The 25,790-nt window shown below is 39.5% G+C and overlaps 2 protein-coding genes across 8 annotated transcripts; both read right to left on the reverse strand.

Annotated features, from left to right (window-relative positions):
* Positions 1–9,497: 9,497 nt before the first annotated feature.
* LOC120719828 (low affinity immunoglobulin gamma Fc region receptor III-B-like) lies at positions 9,498–12,826 on the reverse strand. 2 transcript variants are annotated; one of them, XM_040009342.1, is made up of 6 exons: positions 12,158–12,826; positions 12,031–12,066; positions 11,614–11,904; positions 10,814–11,086; positions 10,262–10,534; positions 9,498–10,061 (listed from the first exon to the last, which is right to left on the reverse strand). In XM_040009342.1, the coding sequence occupies exons 1-6, from the start codon at positions 12,180–12,182 to the stop codon at positions 9,862–9,864; spliced, it is 1,098 nt and encodes a 365-aa protein (XP_039865276.1). In that variant the 5' UTR covers positions 12,183–12,826; the 3' UTR covers positions 9,498–9,861. The 2 variants fall into 2 exon arrangements, with proteins under 2 accessions (XP_039865276.1, XP_039865277.1); XM_040009343.1 differs by having other exon boundaries at positions 9,942–10,164.
* Positions 12,827–14,842: 2,016 nt separating this feature from the next.
* rabgef1l (RAB guanine nucleotide exchange factor (GEF) 1, like) lies at positions 14,843–22,894 on the reverse strand. 6 transcript variants are annotated; one of them, XM_040009309.1, is made up of 9 exons: positions 22,742–22,894; positions 21,751–21,939; positions 21,412–21,584; positions 19,621–19,799; positions 18,895–18,976; positions 18,649–18,781; positions 18,400–18,491; positions 17,174–17,430; positions 14,843–16,552 (listed from the first exon to the last, which is right to left on the reverse strand). In XM_040009309.1, exons 2-9 carry the CDS (start codon positions 21,921–21,923, stop codon positions 16,127–16,129), a joined length of 1,515 nt encoding a protein of 504 aa, XP_039865243.1. In that variant the 5' UTR covers positions 21,924–21,939; positions 22,742–22,894; the 3' UTR covers positions 14,843–16,126. The 6 variants fall into 6 exon arrangements, with proteins under 6 accessions (XP_039865243.1, XP_039865240.1, XP_039865241.1 ...); XM_040009306.1 differs by having other exon boundaries at positions 21,751–21,942; XM_040009307.1 differs by having other exon boundaries at positions 21,751–21,942; positions 22,759–22,893.
* Between the last annotated feature and the right edge of the window lie 2,896 nt (positions 22,895–25,790).

Genomic DNA, 25,790 nt, shown 5'->3' on the forward strand with positions numbered 1-25,790 from the left:
TCTATGATAGATTCACATTTCATTTAGTTCATATATTTGTTGGAAAGGGTTAAAAATGGATTGGATAAAACAAAAGTGTAGCTAGCATTGATTAAAAACGTGTCTAAAATATGTGATTACAAAAGAAGGGTTTGTTAAAAGTGTTATAAAGTGTAAAGTGCTGTAAAGTTTGTTTGAGGTAGAGTTTGTGATGGTCACGTGACCAGAGTTTAGCTGAGAGCACATCCATGGCATTGTGGGTCAGAACTAGCATGGATACAGAGCTACAGCCACAACAGTAATGTTATTGTGCATGTGGTCTAAGAAGCGCACATGGTAATGGTTTTCATGTACAGTATATTGTATATATCATGTTGTATAAATGTTTTATATTGGTGATAAGAGGATATTTTCAGTAATATCCGTTATGTTGCATTTTTCCTGTTCCGCTAGCTCGAGACTGTTTATTGACACTAACATGAGAGAATTTAATAGGTTCAGAGATATTTACGTTGTAAACTGTGTTTTCTTTAGTTTTCACGGTGTCTGAAGAAAATGAGAAAGAGAGAGAGAAATAATCGTCAATATCAATCAATCAATCTTTATTTATAAAGCACTTTTCATACAAAAAAAAATGTAGCACAAAGTGCTTTACATGGTTAAAAGCAGCCCACTCCACCCCACCCCACCCTCCAACTCACTCCCCACACTCTCATTAACATAAACAATGTGAATACACACATATCCCGCCCCCCCCCCACACACACACACACACACACACACACACACACACACACACACACACACACACACACACACACACGCACGCACACTTAAAGAGTAAAATTGGGCTGGGTACGCATGTGCCAAGTGAGGAAACACTATAACAGGGAGCCGTTTGCACCGGGAGCCGGTCACAGACCGCAGCCTCCGGCCTGGGCACACAGCAGGAGGGAGGCAAAGAAGCCCCCCAACCAGGCTGAGAGGACCCCCAGAGCCCCAGCAGCCACGGTCGATCACAGCCCCGGTGCAGAGAGCGCCCTCCGAGGAAACACTGGAGACATGACACAATAGGATATGTACAGGGTAAAACGATAAAATAAATAAGAACGGGATACAATATAAATATAAATAGGGTAAGAAGATTAAAAAATTAATAAGAATAAAATCAATAAATATTAGGTAAAGCCTAAATTAATAATAGAATAACCGGATAGAATAAATAAGCATAAAATAAATAAACGTTAAGTAAAAGCTAAATTAAAAAGGTGGGTCTTGAGCCTGTTCTTAAAAACAGATGCGTGATGATGCGTCGCCATTGTTTGTTGGACCCCTGTAGTTAGAGTTAAATCAAGCTAATTGAAATAATACACATTTTACACTTTATTATTGTAGTACCGATGCAAAAACAGCTCGCAGCCTGCTACAAGCTGTTTTTCTTACGGCACTGTGCAAAATGTCATGAGTCACCCCTTGTGTCTTTATATTTTACCAGGGAAATGAGAAATAGGTCCAGCGATTTATTGAAATGTGAAAAAACAGCATATCAGGCAAAAATAAAATTTGTATAATTCTAACAAGCTTGACGATCAATATTTGGAATGATGACCTTTATTCTTGTACACAGTCCAAACTGTCTGAGGCAGTTTTCTTTTAATTTCTTTAAGTCTTCAGGAATATTTCTCCAGGCTTTTGGAAGGACACTTAAAGCTCTTTAGCTTAGCATTTAGATTTAGTAATGCTGAGGTTCAGGCTGTGGGGAGGCCAATCCATGACTGACAGTGTCCCATTGTGTGTGTGTGTTGTTTAAATCCAGGTATGCTTTCATTGAACTGGCAGTGTGAATATATTCAGCTGCCAATCAGTCATTTTCCAGATAGTGGCCATGGCAGAGCCTCCACCGTGTTTTTCAGATGGCTGTAGACAGAAGAGCATCTGTGACCACATCAAACCTCGAAGCAGATGGTCTGTGGCAGCAGAAGACCACACCAGGTACCACTTAGTTAAAAACAGGAGACCGAGGCTCACATGGGTTTAACTTAGACTGAGCCTAAAGCAGTTTATCTACATTAAGATATTATAAGATATATAAATAAATGGAATGACACTCCATGTTTTTATAAAATTCACTGCCAAAAATACCACAACCTCATTGCACACGTTTAAAATAAGCTTTTGTTGAGCTGTACTCACAAAATGTAAAATATTATTTGTTGTATTATTCTTTCGAGCTCATTTGAACCCTTTTAGTGAAAATTAATCACTGGGGGTTTTTCACAGGAAGGGTGTGTTTTCTTGTTCTCTTTTTCTTTTCTCTGATTTTTCCTTGAGCAATAGTTCTTGAGGCTTTCTTGGCTTCTCTTTTGTTTTTCTTGTTTTTTAGTCGACTCCTTATACCTGACAATATTCATGGGAATGTGTTTTTTTTTTTCTTTTTGTCTTTATTTGTTACAGACAACATAACTAAGGACCATTTTTAAATTGTATCGTCAGGTATTTTTTTTATTAGCAGCCTGTCACAGAAACATATTTTGTGGTTCAATCAGTGAAAATATTGGAAAAATACCAAAGATAAAACAGTTTGAAAGCCACTAAATACTAGTTTAGCACCAAAAAGGTGATTGAAACCTCAGCAGGGTATGAAGTGTGTCCTTACAAATTTAAGTAAATTGGACAAATGTAGAGCAAAAGAAGAAGTGAGAGGCCTAAAACGCTATCAACAGCAGATCACCAGCCACGTCATGAAAAACACATCCTTAAGATATGCTGCCAAGAAGCCACCCTTAAAGTGTTCCCCTACTGGATACCATACAGAACAGTAGACACAGCTAAAATTCTGGGTTAATTCCACTTCATTCCTGACTTGCAAAATCGTGACAATCACAGTCATGTGAAACATAAAAGGAACCACAACAGTCCATCTGACTTTTCTATTTTTATGAATCACGCACCCATAGATGCAAATATACTAATACTGCCCCAATAAGTTACATTTAAATAAAAGACAGTATTCTGTTCATTTCTCCCATGTCACACAATAACAAACCTATAAGGTAAAAAAGATGCAGTTTAACATGTTTTTTAAAAACCTGATAAATGGCTTCTGCATACATTCGAGCAGCATTCAATGTTTTTTTTTTAATCTCCTGTAAATATTACAGGATTATCGTCTCCGACTTCATCCAGAGGGAGGATTAACCAACACTGTATAGAAAAATTAAATCACTTCTGTACATTCAGCTTATGACTGGAGGTCAGCCATGAAAAAAAGGAGTATTTCTACAGGTGTAACTGGAGGATTTCTCGACATGGAATATGCAACACACAGCACAGATTACAAACAACCACTGGGAGTCCCCCACTACCTCACTAACCTCACCCTACCCATTACTTTGTTAGATACAACTTGGGAATTAAGGGCCTACATACCCCGGAGACATACACTTAAAATAAATCCTCATCTGATAGTTCCATCCGGATATTATCCGTTTTATCCTCTCTGTACATAAAAGGGCGAAGAATAGCTGAGGTACAGAAGATGCCACAGTGGGTGACAAGCAGATGTGTTTCAGAAAAACTTTGAATGGAGCCGCTCTGTTTCCACTGCTCAGCTGGATTGAGGATATCAGCAAGTCTAAAACTTTAACAGGTCCAGACTGTAACAGTGACAGACCCCTAACTGAGTGTTGCTGGCCTCCAGGAATCTACCTTGTGATTCCTGTGGTTCAAAATAATCTGAAATTTTAGTAAATGCTCTTATTTGCTTTCTGGTGCAGAGTCAGGAGCATTCATACCACTCTGGCAGCTGCAGCCAGCCTAGCCGTATCCACAGGTGACAGAAATCCACCACCAATGAACTGCTGATCTGTACGAAAGCTTCTACGCTTTGGTTTTTCTGCAGACTAATTTACAACAAAACATTTAGCAGTTTTACATTTATTGTTCAGAGACGAGAGTGGCATTAAGCTTCTCATCTTACTCTCTCCAAGAAAGCAAATAAACGCACAACCCAAAAATAACAAACTTGTCAAACTCAGCAGTGTTCAAAGAGGTCAAGAATGAAAGCTTTTCATGTGCATTTCTATAATCAGAGCTATCGCCATCTGGTGGCTTTCTGATAGAATGCAGGTTTTTACTCAAAATATTTTTATAGAACAATTGTGGATACAGTTAACAAAAAAGAAAGGAAAAGAAAAACGAAGGGAAACGCGTCACCCTCGGCAGAGGTGGGTAGTAACGAGTTACATTTACTCCGTTACATTTACTTGAGTAAGTTTTTGAAAAAAATGTACTTTTAAAGTACCTTTTTTGCACGATACTTTTTACTTTTACTTGAGTACATTTGTGAAGAAGAAACGGTACTTTTACTCCGCTACATTTGCAAAATTTGACTCGTTACTTTTTAAAAAATAATTAGCTTAACACATTAGATAACATGCCACCAGTGGAGTTTCCGGTAACTTTTTTACCAATCAGATGTGGCCACGCAGTCACATGACCAGTTTGAAACTGTGGCGGGCAGAGAGGCCCAAGCGTTTCAAAGTAGCGGACACACGGAAAGAAGAAACATTAAAAACATGGCAGAGCCAGTCGTCTACGCTAGAGCTGAAGAGGATGAACACAGGGGCGGATCTAGAGAAATTTTCTTAGGGTGGCATGAGGGTGGCAAAGGAATCAAATGGGGTGGCAAAATCAAAGCCTTTTTTTTTTTTTCCAAACACATATGCAGGTGGTTACATATGGTTAGAATAATTAAAATGCAGTAAGTATACACGTTTTTCATATAAATATAGTCTAGAATTTAATTATTCTCTGTAGCCCACATAATTACACACTTTAGTTACATAAAACATGTGAGTTTTGATTCTATGTACTGTATAGCCTGTATAATAAATAAATATGTAGCCCAACAAGTATAAAATCCAGAAAGCTACACAACATGGGGCGGTTCATTTACAAACACAAGTCTAACTTAAGTTTCACACTGTTTTTTGTTAGAAAACAATCACATTGCTACATGCTTAAATTATACAAAATGTCAGAAATCTGCACTGTCATGAACAAAAATTTAGACCTAATTTTTCATGATTTGTTGGATCAACCCACTGAGGTCTGTAACACAACAGCCGTTTTTGACCCCTTTTGAGTTTATGTTTGTATTTCACCCTCAAATTGTTTCATTTTATTTTTTCCCCTTGCCTTGTTTGGTGTCATTCTTTTCAGCTCAACTGAATTTAGTTGTTTTTTTCACTGACATACTGCATTAGTATTACTGATCTGAAATCACACAAATAACTTAAAATCCTAGTAGCATTTTTTTACTGTAAAAAAAAAAAAACAGTAAATTTTTATAATTTGAAATGCAAATATAAATTGTACATTTTGTAAACATATACAACTATTTATCTAAAAATGCTGCCAATACCTGCCGGTTTTTTTTCTTCATTTTGTACAACCATTTAAAAATATTACTAGAACTAAAATGAGAGAACAATTAGGTGTCGCAATAAGATGCCACACAAATGATGTGTGCCAGTAAAAAAAAGTTTGTCCACCAAAAGACAGAACAGCGCAGGGATAAACCTGCAGGCCTGACAACAGGTGTATCACTCCGCTGGTTTTCTACTTAGTGACAGTGTTTACACTGCAATGTGCCTTTGTGACATTCATTAGTGCCCTCACTGACACACAAAACGACTACACAACAGAACAACTACACAAGACAACACAACACACTAAGTAAACACTCCACACTAAACGTCACAAATCTCCCACATCTAAAAACTCTCTCTCTCTCACTCGCTTGCTCTGTCTCGCTGCCGTTACCGTCACTCCTAAAACTTTTCCCTCTTCCTAAACAATCAAATCCCACGTGTTGACTGTTTTTTTAATTGGTCGACATGGTACATTCTTCCACCGATAGGAAAGAGGTGGCTCAGGAGAACCCAGCCATCAGTTTGCTGTGACAGCTGGAGGCTCAGCTAATCCCGCCCAGCATCCTGCTCCATCAGCTGAATCCATACAGCCATCACCTGTCTCCACTGGGAGCTCCAGAGAGCCCTCACAGCCACCTGGGTTTCCCACATCAGCTGGAGTCGTAGCCCAGCATGTCCTGCATCCTGTCACGCTACCACCTACAAAACCACCTGCAGCTGCTACGCCACCAGCTCAACTGCCTGCATCTGCCATGCCGTCATCTGCTCAACCGGCCGTGGCATCCACACCGTCGCCTGCAGCTCTTCCATCTGAAGCTACCGCTTCACCACTGGCTCCACCGTCTGCCATTTCTACGCCCATGCCTGGTCCTGCCACACCTGGTCCCACCTCGCCTGGTCCCGCCATGCCTCCCTCAGGCTGAGGTCAATGCGTTGTTTGGACTAGCCACTGTCAGGCCTGCCCCTGCCAAGCCACGTCCAGCGTGCCAAGCCACCCGAGGGTCATCGCCTGTGCCCGCTTTGCCATCGCCACTTTACCCATGGTCGGTCTCCGGACCTGCTTTGCCACAGTTGCTGCCGCTGGCCCCGCAGTCGGCCTCCTGATCTGCTCCATTGCCGCTGGCCCCGCGGTTGGCCTCTCGAACTGTTTCATTATAAACTCTGTCGGTCGGTCAGTTGACTGGATGTAGTTGCGGTTGCTCTCATTGTGGTGTACTACACTGAAGCTAAGTCTACTCCGAAGCCAAAGTACTTGTACACCAAGAAACCCGGCCTTCAGATCACGGTCCACAGAGGCCTGACAGATTTTCCACTCACACTTATTTTACACAGAGCCATTTGGAGAAAAAGGCCATGCAGGACGAGCTGGTTTACCTGGGCCACCTTGCATCAGTGGGCTATGGGCTTCATCTATGGGCTTAAAGGGAGAAAACGGTATGCACTTTAAAATGACTTTATAAGAAAGGCATATTTTATTATATTTTATTATGCTATTTACTCATTGGCCACTTTATTATTTAGGTATGCAAACATAGTCAAGACAACCTGCTGAACTTCAAGCTGAGCATCAGAATGGGGAAAAAATGATTAAGTGACTTTAAGCATGGCATGATTATTAGTGCCACATGTGCGAAATAACCACTTGTAACAACCAAGGTACGCAGAAGAGTTTCTCTGAGTTCACAACACATCAAACCTCGAAGCAGATGGTCTACAACAGCAGAAGACTATACTGGTAATCTGGGTTGGATCTCCTTTTGCCTTCAGAATTGTCCTTATTCTTCATGTCATAGATTCAACAAGGTGCTGGAAACATTTCTCAGATATTTTGGTCCATGTTGACAAGACAGCCACAGACAGACACACAGTTGCTGCAGATTTCTTGAAAAGTACTTAATGTCAGGTTCTAGAAACCAGTTTGGGATGATTTGACTTTTGTGACATTATACATACATACATATATACATACGTATGTACGGACGGACGGACAGATGGTTTTTACACACCGGTTCTTTAGAAACAATGACAGTAAAACCTAGGGATGGACCGAGCCGATATACAGTATCGATATCGGTCTGACCCTGACCTAAATTACTAGATCGTATATCGGGGAGAAAAAAAAAAGTAATCCGATCCATTAAATATCACAAAAGCGCCTCAAAAAACTTGAGACATGGAGTAACCCATGTAGTGACCTTAGCACGTCGGAGCATTATGCGTCATCTGATAAAGCGGCTGTTGAGTGTGAGACCTGTCAGCGGTCTGGAGTTCACACTGAAAGCATTTGGAGCCTCGCCACATGCTGCCAAACCAGGTGTTGTGCCAAGGTAGTTATCCCAGACAAAATTTGTCCCCCTCTGCCCACAACAGAGTGAACAGCAGTGGGCTGAGCACACATCCCTGAGGGTCTCCAGTGCTCAGTGTGGTGGTGTTGGAGGTGCTGTTACTGATCCGGACTGTCTGAGGTCTCTCTGTCAGAAAGTCCAGGATCCAGTTGTAGAGGGAGGTGTTCAGGCGCAGCAGGCCTAGTTTTCCAATCAGGTGCTGAGGAATGATTGTGGATGGAGACGCTCAGAGACTGGAATGGAGCGTATGCCAGCAGTGAGGACGACAGCATCTTCTCTGGATTTCTGCTTTACTCAGACAAGCCGTGATGCACACTTTGTGTTTACTATCACAAAGTCTGAATACTGGTGGTGCTAGTGTACGTGCTGGTCTGCACGTCTTCTATTATTACCTAGCCTCTTCTTAAGAAGGGATAGTACTCGCCACACATTAATGCTGCTGCAGAGTAGCGCTCCAAAGTTTTGATTGACACCACCCTAATTAAATATAATGGTTAAATACAGTCCAATTTTTTTTTAAGATAGTGAGTAAAGCATCCCAAGAAATACCACTGAGTTAATTATTGGAAGATGGCGTTCACAAGTAGTAAATAAATGAATTTCCTGTTATCCAGATAGAAGAAACTAAGTTTTTTTTTAAATGATAAAAGTGTAAAAGTTCAATATTTAGCATAAAAAATGTATAATTTATCCAACATTTTTGTACACATGCTGTGCCTCCTTATGTTAAAGCATCCTAATTAAAAGTAGCAGCAGTAAGTGAGAGATCGTGCAGAAGTTTATTATTCAGCTACCAACGCAAAAGATAAAGCACAAAAATATGATCAGTGCTGTTTATCTATTTGTCAGCAAGATTACTGTGTTCCTCTACTGATTCCTTCAGTTAACCTTCAAGTCATTGCCCTGACCCAGTGTCACCCTTGCCTCATTTGCATGAAATGAAAAAGCTCCTTCCTTTTGGGTCCCACTTTTTTCTCACGATTTAACTGCTGCTTCCTTTTTAGTTGTTTTCACCCATAATGACCTAAGTTGTGTGAACATGTATGCAAAAAGCGATCAATAGAAAAGACAAATGTGTTCAAAATAGTCATCACCGATAGCTGCGTCTTAATGTAAATCTGTCAAAATATGACTGCACCCCTGTGTCTTATTAAACCAGTGATTGTAATATATAAGAGGTCCTGCTCAAATATGGAGCAGTAAAAAGAAATTGTGTTCACAGAAAATAAAATCCAGCAGTACATAACATTTTTTAAAAATGCTTTATTTGATTTTAACATGTATCTGTTAGATATTTCCAACAATTCTGGTACAGCGCTTGATGTTTGTTAACTGGAAATAATTCAAAAAGATAAAAATTGCACAGTTCAGTACAGAACTGTGACAATGACGCAGCGTGATTAGTAGAGGGATTTGGTTTGTAATGTATGCTACGTTGTCACAGAGAGGCTGTGTGGCACCCTGAGTATTTTAAGTGTTAAAAAAGTCTCAGAATTTGATGAACTTCTTTTAATGTGCCCCCCCAATCACTTTTTTTTTTTTTGCTTTTGTTGTGACAATAGTTGACATCATAACACAGAGTGAAAAGCTCATTTCCTCCCACCTGATTTGATGCTAAGGCGATATTTAGTTCCGCCAGTAGGTGGCAGTGGCGGATCACACAAATGAGTGACTGACAAAGTAATCCCTTATAAAAGTAGTAATCAGTTACCATCAGTAACACAGAACTGCTGTTTTGCTGCGTTTCAGGTGAGAGCGGTAGACGAGCAGTATATACATTTATGTAAAATTGATACTTATTTAAAGTAACGTGACCAAATAAGGGGTTTAATTCAGGTTATCCTTGGGTAACGCTAGTAACGTGGGTGCGCTAGCTAAATGATGTTTCTCTCCTGCATTAGCCTGTAACTGTGTTGTTTCATCAGAAATATGATAGAAAACAATTAGCTGGTTTCAGTGAAAGTTATAAGAAATGTTTTGGTAAAGCAGCCAGTACATCTTATGTTGTGGATGTTTACTGGTGACTGGTTTACTGGCTTACTGGTTTACTGTCAATTAGTTACTATGTTTATGTCCCCAGACATGTTACCAGGTTCCTCGAATCAATTTGCCTGATCTTGAGTTGTAGCTGAGTTAAAATCCTGGTCTGTAGTCAGCAAACTGGTTGGGACTGCTTGTGAAGTCTTCAGTGGAGGCGCTTGTGATGGTGTGCTCTTTACTGGAGTGAACTGAATCGGCTGGTGAGAGGAGAGTTTAGGGGAGGTTGGTAATGAAGCAGCAGCAGGTGGGAAGTCATCTGTGGCTGAAGCAAGGCGAAATACTGGCCTTTGGAGTCCAGGATGAAGAGGTGGCATCTTCTCAGGTTCCGTTGGGTCAGAGATGAGATGGCCTCTGAGGCTGTGCAACTGTTACACACAAAGTATCACATTTTTAGCAGTCCATTAGGAACTTTGGGGCTTATCGGTGTAGAACAAATGCTGGGGTAAATTAAAATTTAAATACCTCTTATTTGTCCAAAGTTTTTGGGTTCACTGGACTTCGAGAGGCCCAACTGAGGCACCCTGGCCTTGCAGCTGTACAGCCCTGGAGTCTGTTTCACTACATTATAGTTGTCAGAGGTTGCAGGTCCCAGTCGCCTGTTATTTTTGTAGAAATAGAAGTCTATCGGAGGGGCAGGAGCAGGGGCGTTGTACTGCACATGGCAAATGAGCTTCATCCTCTTTAGCTGAGTATCATAGTTGGGGATGATCTCCAAAATTGGCTGTGACAGAACCTCTGTGACAGAAGACATTGATTTAATTTAAGAAAAAAAACAAGTGGTAGGTCATGAGGCTAAGAATATTTATGTTCAATTGTACTAACAGGAATAACTTAACATTGTGGGAAATATGGGCTTTCATTATCAGCATTAAAGGAGAAGGTCGATAGACACTAAGTTTAGCACTAGGTATAAAGATGGAAGCACTTCTAAGCATATTATCTTGATTCGCATGTTGCCATTCCTTTAACTACACCACACCTAAGATAAGAACACACAATTCGGTGTAATCTCACCTAAGATCTGTACATGAGCACCAGCAGAAGTGGCAGAGTGTGTTCGTCCCCTCACATCCCAGGAAGCCCTGCAAGAATATACTCCTAGGTCCTCAAGGCTCAAGTTGGTCAGATAGAAATCTGGCTTGTGACCGTTTTGTCTCATTACTTCAACGCCATCTTTGTACAAAATAATCTCTTCAAGTCGGGGGTTCCCTCTGACACGACATGTCACCTCCAATGTGCTCCCAACAAGTTGAGGATGTCGTGGGACTTGCAGAATCGCCCAGCCACCTACGGAAACACCACAGAGTTACCTCTGAATAACTTCCAATCTTACATTAGTAAAGCAATGGGAGAAATTCACTAATTTCCTAACATTTAATGTAACAACATCTAACAATAATGCGTAATGCTACAATGCAAGAAGGGGAGGTTAAGGTACTCTATAATACAGCCTGCACCCCTGATATACTGTCTAGTTATAAGGTGGGGAAACAAAGTTTGTACCCCAAAGATACCACATAAGTAGAAAACCCCCCAAAACAAAACAAGTCCTTGTTGTACCAAATTGACATTTTAAGTAGAATTATAGAAGAAGATTTATATGTTAAACCCTAGAAAGTCACAGTATAAGTTGCAGGCTGTATTAAGAAGTGCTGCCATCACTCACAGCATGTCTTAGATCAGCTGCACAGAAAACCTAAAGTTGAAAAGAAGCTTATAGATGTTCAACGCTCCAGTGTTAGGATTACACAGGAAGAAAGAAGCCTAACGTGCAAAGCAATTATATTTCTTTCATGCAGACAAACAGATCTTACCGTCCACCTTGAGCTCCACAGGGACACTTTGCTGGGTGCGAATCTTTCCCACCTTCGTGTTTCTTGTTCCTTGGCAGTAGTATTTCCCGCTCTCTTGAACTTTGGTATTCAACAGATTTAATTCCTGCCCAGTCTGTGAGAGCTCCTCAGAGCCCCTGAACCACAGGTAGGTCCAGTTAGACCTGTGCACATCAGGAATACTGCATCTCAAGTGTGCTCTCTCCCCCGAGAAGATCCTTGAATGTCCTGACACCAACTCAATGTTGGCTCTGAAAGACGTCTCAGTGGGAACTGCAGAAAAAAAGAAGAATACGTTTAAAGGATCTATTTTGGTAATGAGTGTAAATCCTGAGATCACTTCTAAAATAATATCTGTGCAAATTTAAAGTATATTTGTAAAGAATATTTGGTTCATACCATGAGACACTACAATCTGTGAGAGTGCTGAAAAAACTGAAAGAGAAAATAATCAAGTTTAAATGACAGTTACATCAGGTCAGTATGTAAAAGTACATTTTCATTAAATGAGCTGAAGAAAACTCACCAAAGAGAGAGATGAGCTTGTCCATTTTGGAGACTCTTCAAGAAACAGAAGCCGATCGAGTATTTATTCATTTCCACTAAAAGGAGAAGTGAAAATGCTTCTTCCCCCCTTTGGGGTGTAACACATGAGGACATCATCTTTTCTAAACAATTCTCTACCGTAGGCTAAAATTAGTTTCATGGTAAACCACATCATGTGGCAAATTAAAGAACTTCCCTCCCCTATCTGACCCCTGTTAAATAGCTCTGATATGTTGCACAGTTCTCCCCAACAACACTTTTTTTTCTTCTTCTGATTAATGTGGAAAGTTGATATTTTCCAGATTTAGCAAACACAGTTGTTCTGTTTATTTGTTGTATCAAGCCAATTGAAATAATGCAAATTTTACACTTTATTATTGTAGTACTGATGCGGTAGTCTGCTATGAGCTTTTTTCTCTTACAGCACTGTGTAAAAGCCATGAGTCACCCCTCGTGCCTTTATATTTTGCCAGGAAAATGGGAAATAGGTCCAGCAATTTATTGAAATGTGGAAATGTACACGGTAATACAGCACATGAGGCAAAAATAAAATTTGTACAATTCTAACAAGCTTGACAGTTAATATTTGTTATGACCTTTATTCTTTAACACAGTCAAAACTGTCTGAAGCAGTTTTCTTTTAATTTCTTTAAGTAGTCTTGAGGAATAGTTCTCCAGGCTTCTGGAAGGACACTATCGTCAAAGACTGATAGTGTCACATTGTGTGTGATTTCTTTTTTTTTGTTTTGTTTTGTTTTGTTTTTAAAAAAAATCCAGGTATGGTCTTACTGAATTGGCAGCGTGACAATATTAAGCTGCTGCCAATCAGTTATTTTCCAGATAGTGGCCATGACTGAGCCTCCAACATGTTTTTTTTTTTTTTAGATGCATGTAGCCACTCACTGTTGTATCCTCCTACATTCTTTTAAATATATTTTTGGGGGCTTTTTCTGGCATTATAGATAGTGCAGTGAAGAGTGAAAAAAAAACATTTACCATTGCATTTTTCAAGTTACTAATCTGCTGGGATTTTCCCAGCACAACCATCTCTAGAGTTTACTGAGGTTAGTTTAAAAAAAAGAAGAGTTCATATCGGGGCAGTTCTCCAAGTAAAAATGCTTTGCTGATTTCAGAGGTCAGAGGAATGCTTTGAACTGATAGAAAGGCAACAGTAACTCAAATAACCACTCTTTACAACCAAGTCATGCAGAAGAGCATCTGTGACCAAAAACCTCGAAGCAGATGGTCTATGGCAGCAGAAGACCACAGCTACATTATTGATAAGTGTATAATTAATAGAATGAAACTCCATCAGGTTTTTATACAATCCACTGATTCACTGCACTGTTGAGCTGTACTCCTGAACTGTGAAATATTATTTGTTGCATTATTCTTTCTAGCTCATTTGAATCCTTCCAGTGAAAAGCTCTGCGGTTCATTTTCACTGGAAGGGTGTGTTTTCTTGTTCTCTTTTTCTTTTCTTTGGTTTTTTCTTTGAGCCAAGAGGTCTTAAGCAACAGTTCTCGAGGCTTTCTAGGTTTCGCTTTTGGTTTCTAGTCCACTCCTTATACCTGACCATGTTCACGGGAATGTGTTTTTTTCTTTTTCTCTTTTTTTGTTACAGACAACATAACTAAGGACCATTTTTAAATTGTATCTTTAGGCATTTTGTTATTAAACCTCAGTAGGGCATGGAGTGTGTTTTTACAAATTTAAGGAAATTGGACAAGTGCACGGTGAAAGAAGAAGAGGCCTAAAACGCTATCAACAGCAGATTACCAGCCACGTCATGAAAAACACATCCTTAAGATATGCTGCCAAGAAGCCACCCTTAAAGTATCCCCCCCTTTCCCAGATATCATACAGAACAGTAGACACAGCTAAAATTCTGGGTTCATTTTTCCTGATTTTGCAAGTCAGGAACTTCATTCCTGACATGCAAAATCTTGACCATCACAGTCATGTGAAAAAAATTAAAAGGAACCACAACAGTCCATTTTACTTTTCTATTTTTATTAACCACACACCCATAGATGCAAATATACCAATACTGCCCCAATAAGTTACATTTAAATAAAAGACAGTATTCTGTTCATTTCTCCCATGTCACACAATAACAAACCTATAAGGTAACAAAGACGCGGTTTAAAATGTTTTGAAATACCTGATAAATGGTTTCTGCATACAGTGCAATAAGAATTTATTCAAGCTGTTAGTTTATGTCTGCATTAAGAGCTTTTTCTCAAAGTGAATTTTGACAGCAGCCGCACACTGACTGCACTGTTGCAAATTCTCAACAACAACAACAAAAATTAAACCTGGTTGGAAAGAGAAACTTTAGCTCGCGAGAAAAGGAAAAATGTGCCTCACATAATTCAAACAAACTTTCCTAAAAAGCTTCCTCCACTTCAAGACTGAGAAATTTAAAAAAGACAGTCGAACTAAATCTGTGCAACAAAGACGCTTTTAACTACTATACTATCAACTAATCTGCGCAATGACCTTCATTATTGAATGAAGTGCTTTAAAAGCAAACAAAAGTGCCATAAAATAAATTAAACTGGTTTTCTAAATTCTCCATGAGCCTCTGGAGCGATTCTGCCTCATTCTTACAGGGAAACGGCATGTGCTGGTTTTTGTGCCCAATTCATTCACCTTCTTTCAGCAGACCTGCTCATAATGCTCTCTTAAGACTTCAACGACTCGATCATTAAAATTTATACATCTTCAAGCAAAGGTTTTTTTAAATCTACTGTAAATATTACAGGATTATCATCTCCTACTGCATCCAGAGGGAGGATTAACCAACACCGTATAGAAAAATAAAATCACTTCTGTACATCCAGCTTATGACTAGAATGAGGTCAGCCATGGAAAAAAAAAAAGTATTTCTACAGGTGTAACTGGAGGATTTGTCAACATTACTAGAACATGCAACACACACACACAGTTTCTCAACTCACGCACACACTTCTTTTTTCTGGCTATTTCTGTGAAGGGTTGTGAAACGCACACTAAACACAGCACACATTACAAACATGAGCTGGAGTTTCAGAGTTTTAGAGAGCGGCAAGTTGGTTATTGCATCATTGGGAGTTCCCTACCACCTCGTTTACCCCCACCCCGCCCATCTAAAGTGTTATCTAAAGTGTAATGAAAATTATTGTTTGTTAGATACAACTTGGGAATTAAGGGCCAACATAGCCCGGAGACATACGCTTAAAATAAATCCTCATCTGATAGTTTGAGAGTTATTATACATGTTTAGATATCGTCCATTTTACCCTCTCTGTACATAAAGGGTGAAGAATAGCTGAGGTACTGAAGATGCCACAGTGGGTGACAAGCGGATGTGTTTCGGAAGAACTTGGAATGGAGTCACTCTCTTTCCACTGCTCAGCTGGATTGAGGATATCAGCAAGTCTAAAACTTTAACAGGAGCAGACTGTAACAGTAACAGACTGAGTGTTGCTGGACTCCAGGACTCCACCTAGTGGTGCCTGGTGTTCAAAATAATCTCAAACTTTAGTAAATGCTCTTATTTGCTTTCTGGTGGAGAGTCAGGAGCATTCATACCACTCTGGCAGCTGCAGCCAGCCTAGCCGTGTCCACAGGTGACAGAAATCCACCACCAATGAACTGCTGATCTGTACGAAAGTTTCTACGCTTTGGTTTTTCTACAAACTAATTTACAACAAAACATTTCGCAGTGTTCAAACACGAGAGTGGCATCAAGCTTCTCATCTTACTCTCTCCAAGAAAGCAAATAAACGCACAACCCAAAAATAACAAACTTTTTTTTTTCCATTTGAAAGTGACATTGCTATAAGGTCTAGCTTCATGGCTTCTACAAGAAAAGGGTGGATGGAGCAAAGATTCTGGGAGTGTTGACTGGGATCTGTATCAGACAGCTGGAGGGAAAAGGGTCAGGGTGGAGTAAAGCTTTATATCAACCAGCAAACACTTGTGGCTGCAGTGGTGGTGGCAGGAGCTCATTCTCAACATTATCTGAGTCGATTGCTGATGAAGCTGCTGCAGCCCCACTCGCTGTGGGTGCAGGGGGGTTTTGCATGTCGGGTGGAAAACTCTCCAGAACGCTCTGCACTTTCTGCTCCACTTCATCGGTCCAGTCAATGAGGTCACTCTCCAGCTGGCGAGCCTTCTCGATGACGCGCTCCTGCCTTTCCCCGAGCCCCGTCAGCAGATCCAGCCTTTTGTGGACCTGACTGAGAGCGCTGTTGCTGGAGGAGGAGGCGGCTCCGGAAGTGAGTGGCCAGTTTGGGGACGCCTGGCCCGACATGTAAAGCTCAAACTCCTCAGAACTCAGGTTCAGAGACTGGCCATCCAACTTCTCAATGAAGGCCACTGCGCAGCACTGGGAAGACAGGAAGTAAGAGTGATTTAAAAAAAAAAAAAAAAAAAAAAACTCAACCATGGATGTCATCCGTGGTTTAAATGTCACTAGTCGGTAACAGACTTACTAGTCCTTTAATCTGATTGTTAAAATTTTAATTGATGCCCAATGGTGTTAAATGATTGTGTCCTAAGTCATAAATCTATTAATGCAGGCCTTAGAATACAGTATTAGAATGACATTTCAGATACAAGCGGTGGAAATGAGCCTTTTTCGAAAGGTGGATATGCTCTGCCTTAGTGATGGGGTGTGGAGATCAATCAATCACGAGGAGTTCAGAGTATACCGCTGCTCCTCCACATCATAAGGAGATGGCTAAGGCTGTCGTCTCCTGGACAAGGTGTTCTGACATGTCCTATCGGAGAAGGTCCCAGCGACCCAAAACACGCTGGAGAGATTACATCTATTGGCTCGCCTGGGAAAGGCTCGATGTTTCCCAGATAAGCTGGAGGAGGTGGCGAGAGGGAACTTGGAGCTTGTTTTTTGTTAAATTTTAGCTTTTATTCAAGTGGCTGTTGTGAATTTTAGAACAGCATGCACTGATAAGCCACATAAATGCCCTTGTTGTACTAATTTCCTCACCAGATTGGTGAAATAGTAGCCATCCTCTCCAGTCATGAGTCTGCTGGGGTTGCAGAAACGGGTGATGTATTGGATGTTGGAGTGCAGTCGCGGTGGGTTTGCTTTCAGCACGATGTAGATCAGTGTGGGGAGGAAGTCGTCTGCAGACGCAGCCTCTTTCTTGCTGACTTTGATGGCATTGAAGATGTGCTTGCTGCAACGAGTAATGCATCCCAGCTTGTTCTTGGGAACACGCTTCGAATCCATTTCAATCACGTCTGAAACAAGAGAAGACAAACAGAGCATTAATCTGAAAGTTTTGTCCTAGCAGCACTATAAGGAAGGTTTCCACCAGCGTACTACAAGCTCAGCATCCTGCAGGTCCTAAGCATCAGTAGCATCTTTGGACAAAAGCTACAAGCATTAGGTTAGATGATGTATCGTATCAGCCTTCTGTTCAAGTGTATTTTTAACACATGCAAAAGTAGTCTGAAAAAAAAAATTACACAGAAGTAAAAATTAAAAGAAGAATAAATATTATTTTCTGACTTATGTCCACCACTCAACGTAGTTTAACACTCTGGAGTCTAGTGTATAACTGACCATTTCAGACTACTTTTGATTTCACCTTCAAATGTATAAACTGTTTATCTTTCCTTGTTTGGTATCATTCTTTTCAGCACAACTTCACAGTTATTTTCTCTTTTCGATTTACTGTGTTAACACAACTGAACTAAAAATCACAAAAAACAAATCAATCAATAAATAAAAATAAAATACATTTTTAAAAAGTAGGAAATAGTTACATACATAAATAGTTACGATAGTTACAAACTTGGGTGTCCACATCGCCCACCCTCCCAGCAGGGTGACGACAATACCCCATCAGCCTTTTATAGCTAAGGGATAAAAAGCATGGCATAAATTATTTATCTCTGTCCACACTTAAGAAACAAGCTGAAACTGAGACTCAGCAAAGCTTTGTCTTGCTTCTACATCATCTTAAATCAGTCGTGTGATCTGGACGCAACGATGTGTCAGACTACTTCAGAGGGTTAACACACAAGTTCCTTTCTCTTCCCGCTGTAAGTGGAAAATAAAAGTACTGTCCTTCTTCTAATGCGTGCACAGCACTGCTCCTAACCCTCTATCCCCCTGACTGCATAATCAGCCAGGTGTCACAATGTTCCTGTGAGAGCATGAGATGTCCTGTTTTGTTCTTAAACAAAACAGAGTATGAGACAAACCTGTGATGGCTTTGACTACGCTGTCAGAAACCTCAGGGATCTCCTCATCTACAGGAACACACAGCATCTCAATGGTGACCCAGTGCAGGGCTCTGTAATAAATCATTCAGTACTTCAGTCCCAGAGTAGTATGCAATATGCTGTGTTTTTACCTGCAGCAGTATTTCCTTGTTATTATCAAAAAATACATTTATTTAAAACAAAAAAAAAAACTTATTTTAAGTGTTGTGACGACTTTTGTCTGCGAACCTGATCCTCTTCTGAATTGCCAGGTCTTTCTTCTCATCATCAGTTGTTTCTGGACAGAAGGCTTCCTTGTAGAGACGAGTCATTATGTACTTTTCGACTTCATCCATAATACACTCTACTTGATCAGACGAACCTACAAAAAGAAGCCCAGAGAATAGAGATATTAAATCAAAATCATACCCAGTAATACTGTTAATATTTTTCATTTAAAGCAGATTCTTGCTGGGTGTAAGAGTGACGCAGCACCTTTGAACTGGGTCTGGAGGCGCTCTGAAAGGTTCTGGTAGAAGTCCTGCACGCACTCTGACAGCTCATCAGCTCCGATGTCCTGAATTAGGAATAAGAAATAATATAAATTCAGCCTTGATGTAACTGGAGTGTAAAACTTTGATAGTCTTGAAGATATTACCTGCAGAAAACACAAGGGCATATTAAATGGATACATTCATAATACATCTGATCAACAACATTTACTAGCAGTTCTGCTTGAACTTCAAACTACTTGCCACGGGAGCGTGACTGTTTTATCTGCTGACTGTGTTATCTGCTGCTCCCATCATCGCTGCTGCCATTTCACTTCAGTTTGAATCAACTCTCAAGATTCTCACAAAAGACCTTCAATTTTTTTTCCAACCTGAATTTCATTTAGATTCACTTTTTTGTATTTTCTATTTAATCGAGCTCATTCTTCATACCAATCTGAGCTTCTTTGATTTAGAACATTGTATTTGTTTTTCATGTTTTACCTGCTGTAACGCAGGGATTTCCCAACTTTTGGGTTTAAAAAAAGTAAATCTTTCCTTACAACACCAAAATACTGCCTTTATCATTTGATTTGAAGCCAATTTGAAGTGGTTAACTATAACTGCTACACCAGTGTTGTGTGAATTTGAGTATGAACATGAAATGAAAACTGAATTTTCACAAACAGTTTTGAGTTATTTGAGTCTTGTATATCTAATCAAAACCCACCCGCTTGTAGACCATGGTCTCAGTGAAGGCCCGACACTGTTTGAAGATCTCCCTGCCAGACTTCAGAGGCTTAAGAAAATCAATAAACTCTCGTGTCGCGATGTCACTGTCCACAGATGACTTTCGGCTTGTGGATGAGCTGGGGCTCGGGCTGGACTGCGGGTCAAAAGGTGCAGCATCTGCAGAATGATAATTTAATGTCACTTTAATCAGTTACAGATACTTCAAGCATGTATTCTTAATAGCTCAAAACCACATACAGCAGCTAGTGCTGTACCAGAAAAAGAACACATTTATCCAACCAGATTGTATTTAGGTTAAACTAAACAGGTCTCTTCAACAGGGCAAAGATCACCACACACAAATCTGTGCGTGTAGTGATTTTCCAGCTAAAAACGGGTAAATTGTAAAGCATTAAGGCAAAGACAAAGAAATACTTTTGCTGAAACAAACTCATTTTCATTATATCCTCATTTTCTCAACAGCATTGTAAACTTTTAACACTATAAAGACACAAAATATAGATTAAAACTATAATAGCACTTCATAATGCAGCTCAGTAACAACATGGTAATACTGTGGTATCAATTTATTACAGAAACTAGAAAGTGCTTCCAGATAAAAAAAAATATGCATCTTGATGTTTGGTTTTATAAGCTTCTACTTTCATTATTAGAGAAAATGTACATCCACTAATTAAAGGATTAAACATAATTTTTACATTATTACCTTCACGCATACAAGAACTTTAAAGTAATCTTGAAGGTGGCTTATAACAGCATAATATGAAAACATCTGCCAAATTTACCTCATTATTATCAGCCTACTTCAATAATTAAATTAACTATATTAACATTTTAATCCAAACACTGCACATGTTTTTCAGATATTTTAATCAGATTTTGTGGCAACTCTTGAAAGAGGAGAAGCTGAAATAGTTGTTATTGTATTTACAACCAAAGTTTTACTTTATGATTTTGCCTCAATATAATGCTTGGCAGTATATTTTCATGCATATATAACATATTATTGACTGTTAAAGAGTGCTGAAGCGCGTATTGAGAGGGAAACTCTATTAACTGAATAGCTTTATACTTGCTGAGGGAATATTCTTCTCACTGAGGTTTGTAAACATTTTCCACTAAATTTAACATAAAGAAAACCATTAATACTTTAACATTAACTCTCTTCAACAGGGCGGACATCATAACGCACAAACCGCTGTGACAAATAATGACACATTTACAAAATTACACTGCCAAACCACATGCTGGGTAATGCTAGCATGCCACGTAGCACAACAGCTGGGAGGAGCAGCATTACTACATGAAAGAACAGTAAAGACAAATGTGGAATGAAGAAACGAGACCAGAGTCGCAGCAAAATAACTTGTGACCGATGGAGGAGCTTTGTCTGCTGTTTGGAAATTTCTTCTTTTCTCCTGTTTTTTTCTTTTCTTATTTTCTTAATTCCTCAGCTTTAAAAATGACTCCTTTTACTTAATTTCTGATCATACTGTTCTCTGTGAGTGGGGCAGCTAATTAATGCTAACCAACCAGATGTTTAAGAATACAGTGACAACAAAAACATGGATTGCATAAAATCAAAGGACTCCTGTTAAGGATTGATTCTTATTCTCTGTGCTAAATATTTTATTTTTGTAGCAGATATTAAATGTAGAATATTTATCCTTTTTTGGATTTATTTTATTTTATCGGGATGTTATTACTGAGCTGCAACATAAAGCCCTACCAGAGTTTCTAGCAGCTGCCTGTTTGCTACAGTACGTACCTTTTTTTGGTGGTGTTTTTGTGGACGGAATAAAAAACTTTGTGACCGTGTTGACTTTGCTGGACTTTTCTTTAGTCTTTCTCTCCTCAAACTTGCTAAAAGGTGTAATGGAAGGCTGTGATTGGGTCTTCTGTTGTCGACTTGCATATGCTTCCTCTTCCTCTCTCTGCAACCTGTGAGGAAAAAAATTAAAAAGAATAGTAGAACTGTAATACTGCGCAGCTGGACAGCCTACTGTAAGAGGAAGCTGAGTAAATCTAGCGGTAAGAGAACAGAACAGCTTCTAACAACTTTGTTTTTCTGAGTAGTCTCACATAGGAGACAAGAAGGTAAACAAACCTTTCAGCGAGTGCCCAGTCCTCCTGAATCTGTTTTTGCTTTTCTCGCTGATTTTCTTCTCGCCAGCACTTTGAGCACAGGCCTTGCCAAGCAGTGTTGCCATAAAAACCACATCCTTTTTTGCATAGCAGCTCTGATTGGTCCAGATGGATCCCACGCCGCTGGCTCATCATTCTTTAAAAGGAAGGACTACTGAGTGGAGACAGAAGTGATAAAACTTTAAAAAGTTGAACAGCAACTGTGCTTTGCTGAATCTAAATATACTACAAATACATTCTATAATACACAAAGGCTGAGAACGTCATTCAGTCGTTTCAGCTGGACTTAAACTCCTTTATATTTATTTTTACTACTGTGAAACTTACTGTAGTATACGTTTTACTTATAATTATTAGTGAAGACGAGCTTTAATTTGAGTCAACTGCACAAACACATAACACTCCAAGAGGCCTGCAAAGCTTTAAGGCTACTGTATTTCAAAGCAGCTCTGTATATGCTAATGTTCTTCCCTTCATTTCATAATCGTTGTGTTTTGTTGACAATACATTACTCCTATTAGTAATGCTGAGAAGCGAATTTCTACTTAACAAGCCGCGACAGCTTCATTATACGCCTTAAATGTGTACTAAGGATTCAAACCGACTTTTATTTTGGTCAGAAACTTTTAAAAAATAATTCTTCTGACATTAAAGTTTGCCGACTGCTGGGTTGTACTAAAGGAATGCCCCCAGCTATGAGCTAAGCTGTGATTAGCACGCTAATAGTCGGTGTAGGACTCTGAAGCTTACCCTTTCCAAACACCGCTGTCTCTTAGCGACAAATGTTTCCTGGAGTTTCTAACAGACCCTTTTAGCCTATGTTACGGTCCAGAATGACAATTCAATAAGCTAATCTATAGCCAGCAATGTAACCAGTGCTAACACAAGCTAATTACTGAGCTATCATAGCTCGCTAAGACTGCAAGCCAGGTCAACGTTACGTTACTACGTACATTTCGTGTCAACGTACGCAAAGCTTTCTTGTAACGCTATCTTCAGTTGCTCTCCAGTCTCCTCTTGGTGAATATTTACATTAGCCTAACAGCTAGCTTCGCCCCAAACCCATTTTCTAGCTGTTATTTCTTCTTCTTCGCTTTTTAAAAAACATAGTATACAAATAACTTTAAACAGCTTAGCGCCACCTAGAGTAAACATTCAAGAAGTTTACCTCCGTATGAAGGAAAATAAAATAAAAAAATAAAAAAAATAAATAAAAATAAATAAATAAAATAAATAAAATAAAATAAAATAAAATAGTAAAGCATTTGAAATAATTTAAAATAACAGCAGCAATACTATAGGCCTACCTAAAAAGCACACAAAGGTATTTGTATTAGTATATGTCTGTTGTGTGTTATTTATTCAATATTCTTGACTCGTGAAAACAATATTGATTCATAATTTCTTAATCTTCATGCCAGAGGGCGAGCAGACAGTCGTGTGAATAGGTTTAGTCCTTTATGACTGCAGTGATTAGTACTAATACTACAGAGTAAGAAGGTCCTGGGTTCAAATCCAATTTGCATGTTCATCCTGTGACTTTGAGGGTTCTCTCTGAGTGCTAGTCTTTTCAGAAATATTTATCAGTTGAGGCTGTTTTTATAATTCTGTGAACTACCACAATGGGTTTAAAATAAAGGATGCTAGCTTTCTAAATTTTAAGTACAACAGGTCAGTAACAATTCCTTTGGTTTGTGCATGTCAATTACCTTTCCTTGTTTAGAGTGCCTTCAAGTAGCTTGCATGTGCTCGGGCTTGTTGTTTGAAAGCTGTATAATTTGTTGGTCTGTTTAAGAATGAGTCAGCAAAGCAATACTCCTACTTCAGCCTCAGAGTGGCTTCATTGGTATCGAGTCATTTCAGGAAAAGAAAAATCACTGAGTGAATAAAATGGTTAACAGCCTCCAGCAAGCATGAAAAAGGGCTTTCACCTCATTTCTATTCTCGCAAAGAGAAAAAATTGTCTGTGGCGATGTTGTGATTTGTGTTTCTGAATCTACTGGACAACTGCAGAACAAGATTTTCCCCCAGATTCTTCTGAACTTCTTCCCCTTGCTGTCTCCCCATATAATTATATTCCATAGGGGATGCATGCATCATAAACTCAGAAGATCTTTAGCCCATACTTGTTTGGCATGCATTGTAGAAACTTGCACCTCCCTGTGAACGGCACAAGCTGTTCATCTAAAATGACAAAATCACTGGTGATCAATCGCCCTCTGAATGTTGAGTGCTGTTTGTTATTTCTTACAGTGTAAAATAATCTTCTTAAGGGATGACATATAATATATAATCCTTACAGTCACAGTTGATAAGAATCAATTTCCCATGAAACTTAATAGGAAATAAATGCCTTAAGACTTCAGGCCTTAAGACCAAAAATATTTGTAAAGAATTTGTAAATATCTGTAAAGAATCACAGAATTTAAATCAGGCAGAAATCTGAACTCTGGGACACCAAAGCACCGTGTTTCTTTTCTTTTACTGCTGTAGATTTGCTGGGCTTGTCGTGTTTTCTGACCCAATTTCAGCCAGGATGTCAGACAGGTGGTCTCACATTGGACGCTATAATACTATGGTATGTACAGCAGTTTGCATCAGTCTAGTGACTAGAAGGTGTCCAGGTCATGTGGCTGTAAAACAAGTGCAAATATCAGCTGTGCTCTGCGTGGAGACGTTTCTTTTTAAAATGACTGTATTTCATTCACTGAAAGTGTTTTGTACTTCATCTGAAGCCTCTACAGAAACAATTTGAATGAAAGACGAACACTTTTCTCAAAATGTAGACATGTTCCACTAGATGGCGCCAAAGTGACTCAAATTACTTGACATTAGGACATACGGAGTCAATTGTTTCTTTATTATAATCCCCTTACAGTTAATTTAATCATTTCCATCCTTTTAAAAAATGTTTTTTCTCCCCCCCCCCCCCCGCCGAAAAAAGCTCAAATCTTGACAGTCTGACAGTCTGTTAAAAAAAACTGTTTATTTCTCGGGGTTTTATTCTTGGAGACTTTGACAAGTGCTACTATCAAAACAAGTGATGCAACAAACCGCACGTCTCTCTGTCAAAGCATCAGGGGGGAGCAAAGGTCCTTATATGGAGCTCGAGGTGACCAGTGGAAAAAAAGATGTCAGAATTTTGAAAACATTAGCAGCCGTTTCTCGCCTGGTTTCGCTTTCAGTAGCTTTGTGTAGCTTTGTGGTTGAAATGTGCTGTTGTGGGAAAGGTGGCGAGTCCCTACTAGTGTGGGGACTCCCGTGGGTGTTGTAACCAGGCAACAGAGACGATGCCTGCCAGCTGTAAACAGAAAGGTTTGGTGCTTATGCAGCATCTGCCTGGAATTACCCCCTGATGCATATTCAGGAGAGGCAAAGTGACAAAACAAGGTCTGAAAGTGAGGCACAAAGTGCCATATTCGGTGTTTTTTCCTTTTTTGGTAGGCTGTCACACAGGAGCATCCGTCACATTCAGCTTCACTCACTTTAAGCTAAACCAGACATTGAAGTTATGGATGTTTGACCATAAAACTCCGCATCACCAGCTGGATCTGGATCAAACTCACGGCCGGTCCTTGATTAATTAAATTGGTGTGACCAGTATTTCCTTCACATACGTGGGGCAGCATGGTGCATCATCCGTGATTAAACCTGTGATGTCTAAGCCTTAAGTCCTCACCATAACTGCATGATATATGTTCTCCCAAGTCCTGGTAATCACTGGACAAAATAGTGATCATAATAATTCTTACTGTGAGGCATCAAAACTACATCTTCTCCCAGAAAGTGTTTTATTCTCACGTCTAAAACAATGAATACGAGTTGGGGTCATCAACTTTGACCGGATTTGCTATCTGTAGTGCGGTGAACTGAGTATTCAGCACTGTATTTGTATTTTATTCCAAATGCAGATGCTTTTTGTGAAAGGGAAATCTGACGGTTGTTTTTAAGGAAGTAATTTAGCTCTGTTTTTGTTGACTAAGTGCTTTCATTTCCTAAGAT

Source organism: Simochromis diagramma, unplaced genomic scaffold (assembly GCF_900408965.1).
Source record: "Simochromis diagramma unplaced genomic scaffold, fSimDia1.1 OVJJ01000344.1, whole genome shotgun sequence".
NCBI classification, from domain to species: domain Eukaryota; kingdom Metazoa; phylum Chordata; class Actinopteri; order Cichliformes; family Cichlidae; genus Simochromis; species Simochromis diagramma.

Bases quoted from the DNA above. Each gene is read 5' to 3' on its own strand.
- LOC120719828 (XM_040009342.1), bottom strand. From the start codon at position 12,182: ATGGACAAGCTCATCTCTCTCTTTG. The intron at 12,067-12,157 runs GTGAGTTTTCTT...TTTCTCTTTCAG, and splicing joins CAAGCTCATCTCTCTCTTTG to TTTTTTCAGCACTCTCACAG. The intron at 10,062-10,261 runs GTATTTAAATTT...GCCTTGCTTCAG, and splicing joins AAACTTTGGACAAATAAGAG to CCACAGATGACTTCCCACCT.
- rabgef1l (XM_040009309.1), bottom strand. From the start codon at position 21,923: ATGATGAGCCAGCGGCGTGGGATCCATCTGGACCAATCAGAGCTGCTA. The intron at 18,492-18,648 runs GTTCGCAGACAA...GATTTATTACAG, and splicing joins GCAATTCAGAAGAGGATCAG to AGCCCTGCACTGGGTCACCA. The intron at 16,553-17,173 runs GTGAGGAAATTA...CTGTCTTCCCAG, and splicing joins GCTACTATTTCACCAATCTG to TGCTGCGCAGTGGCCTTCAT.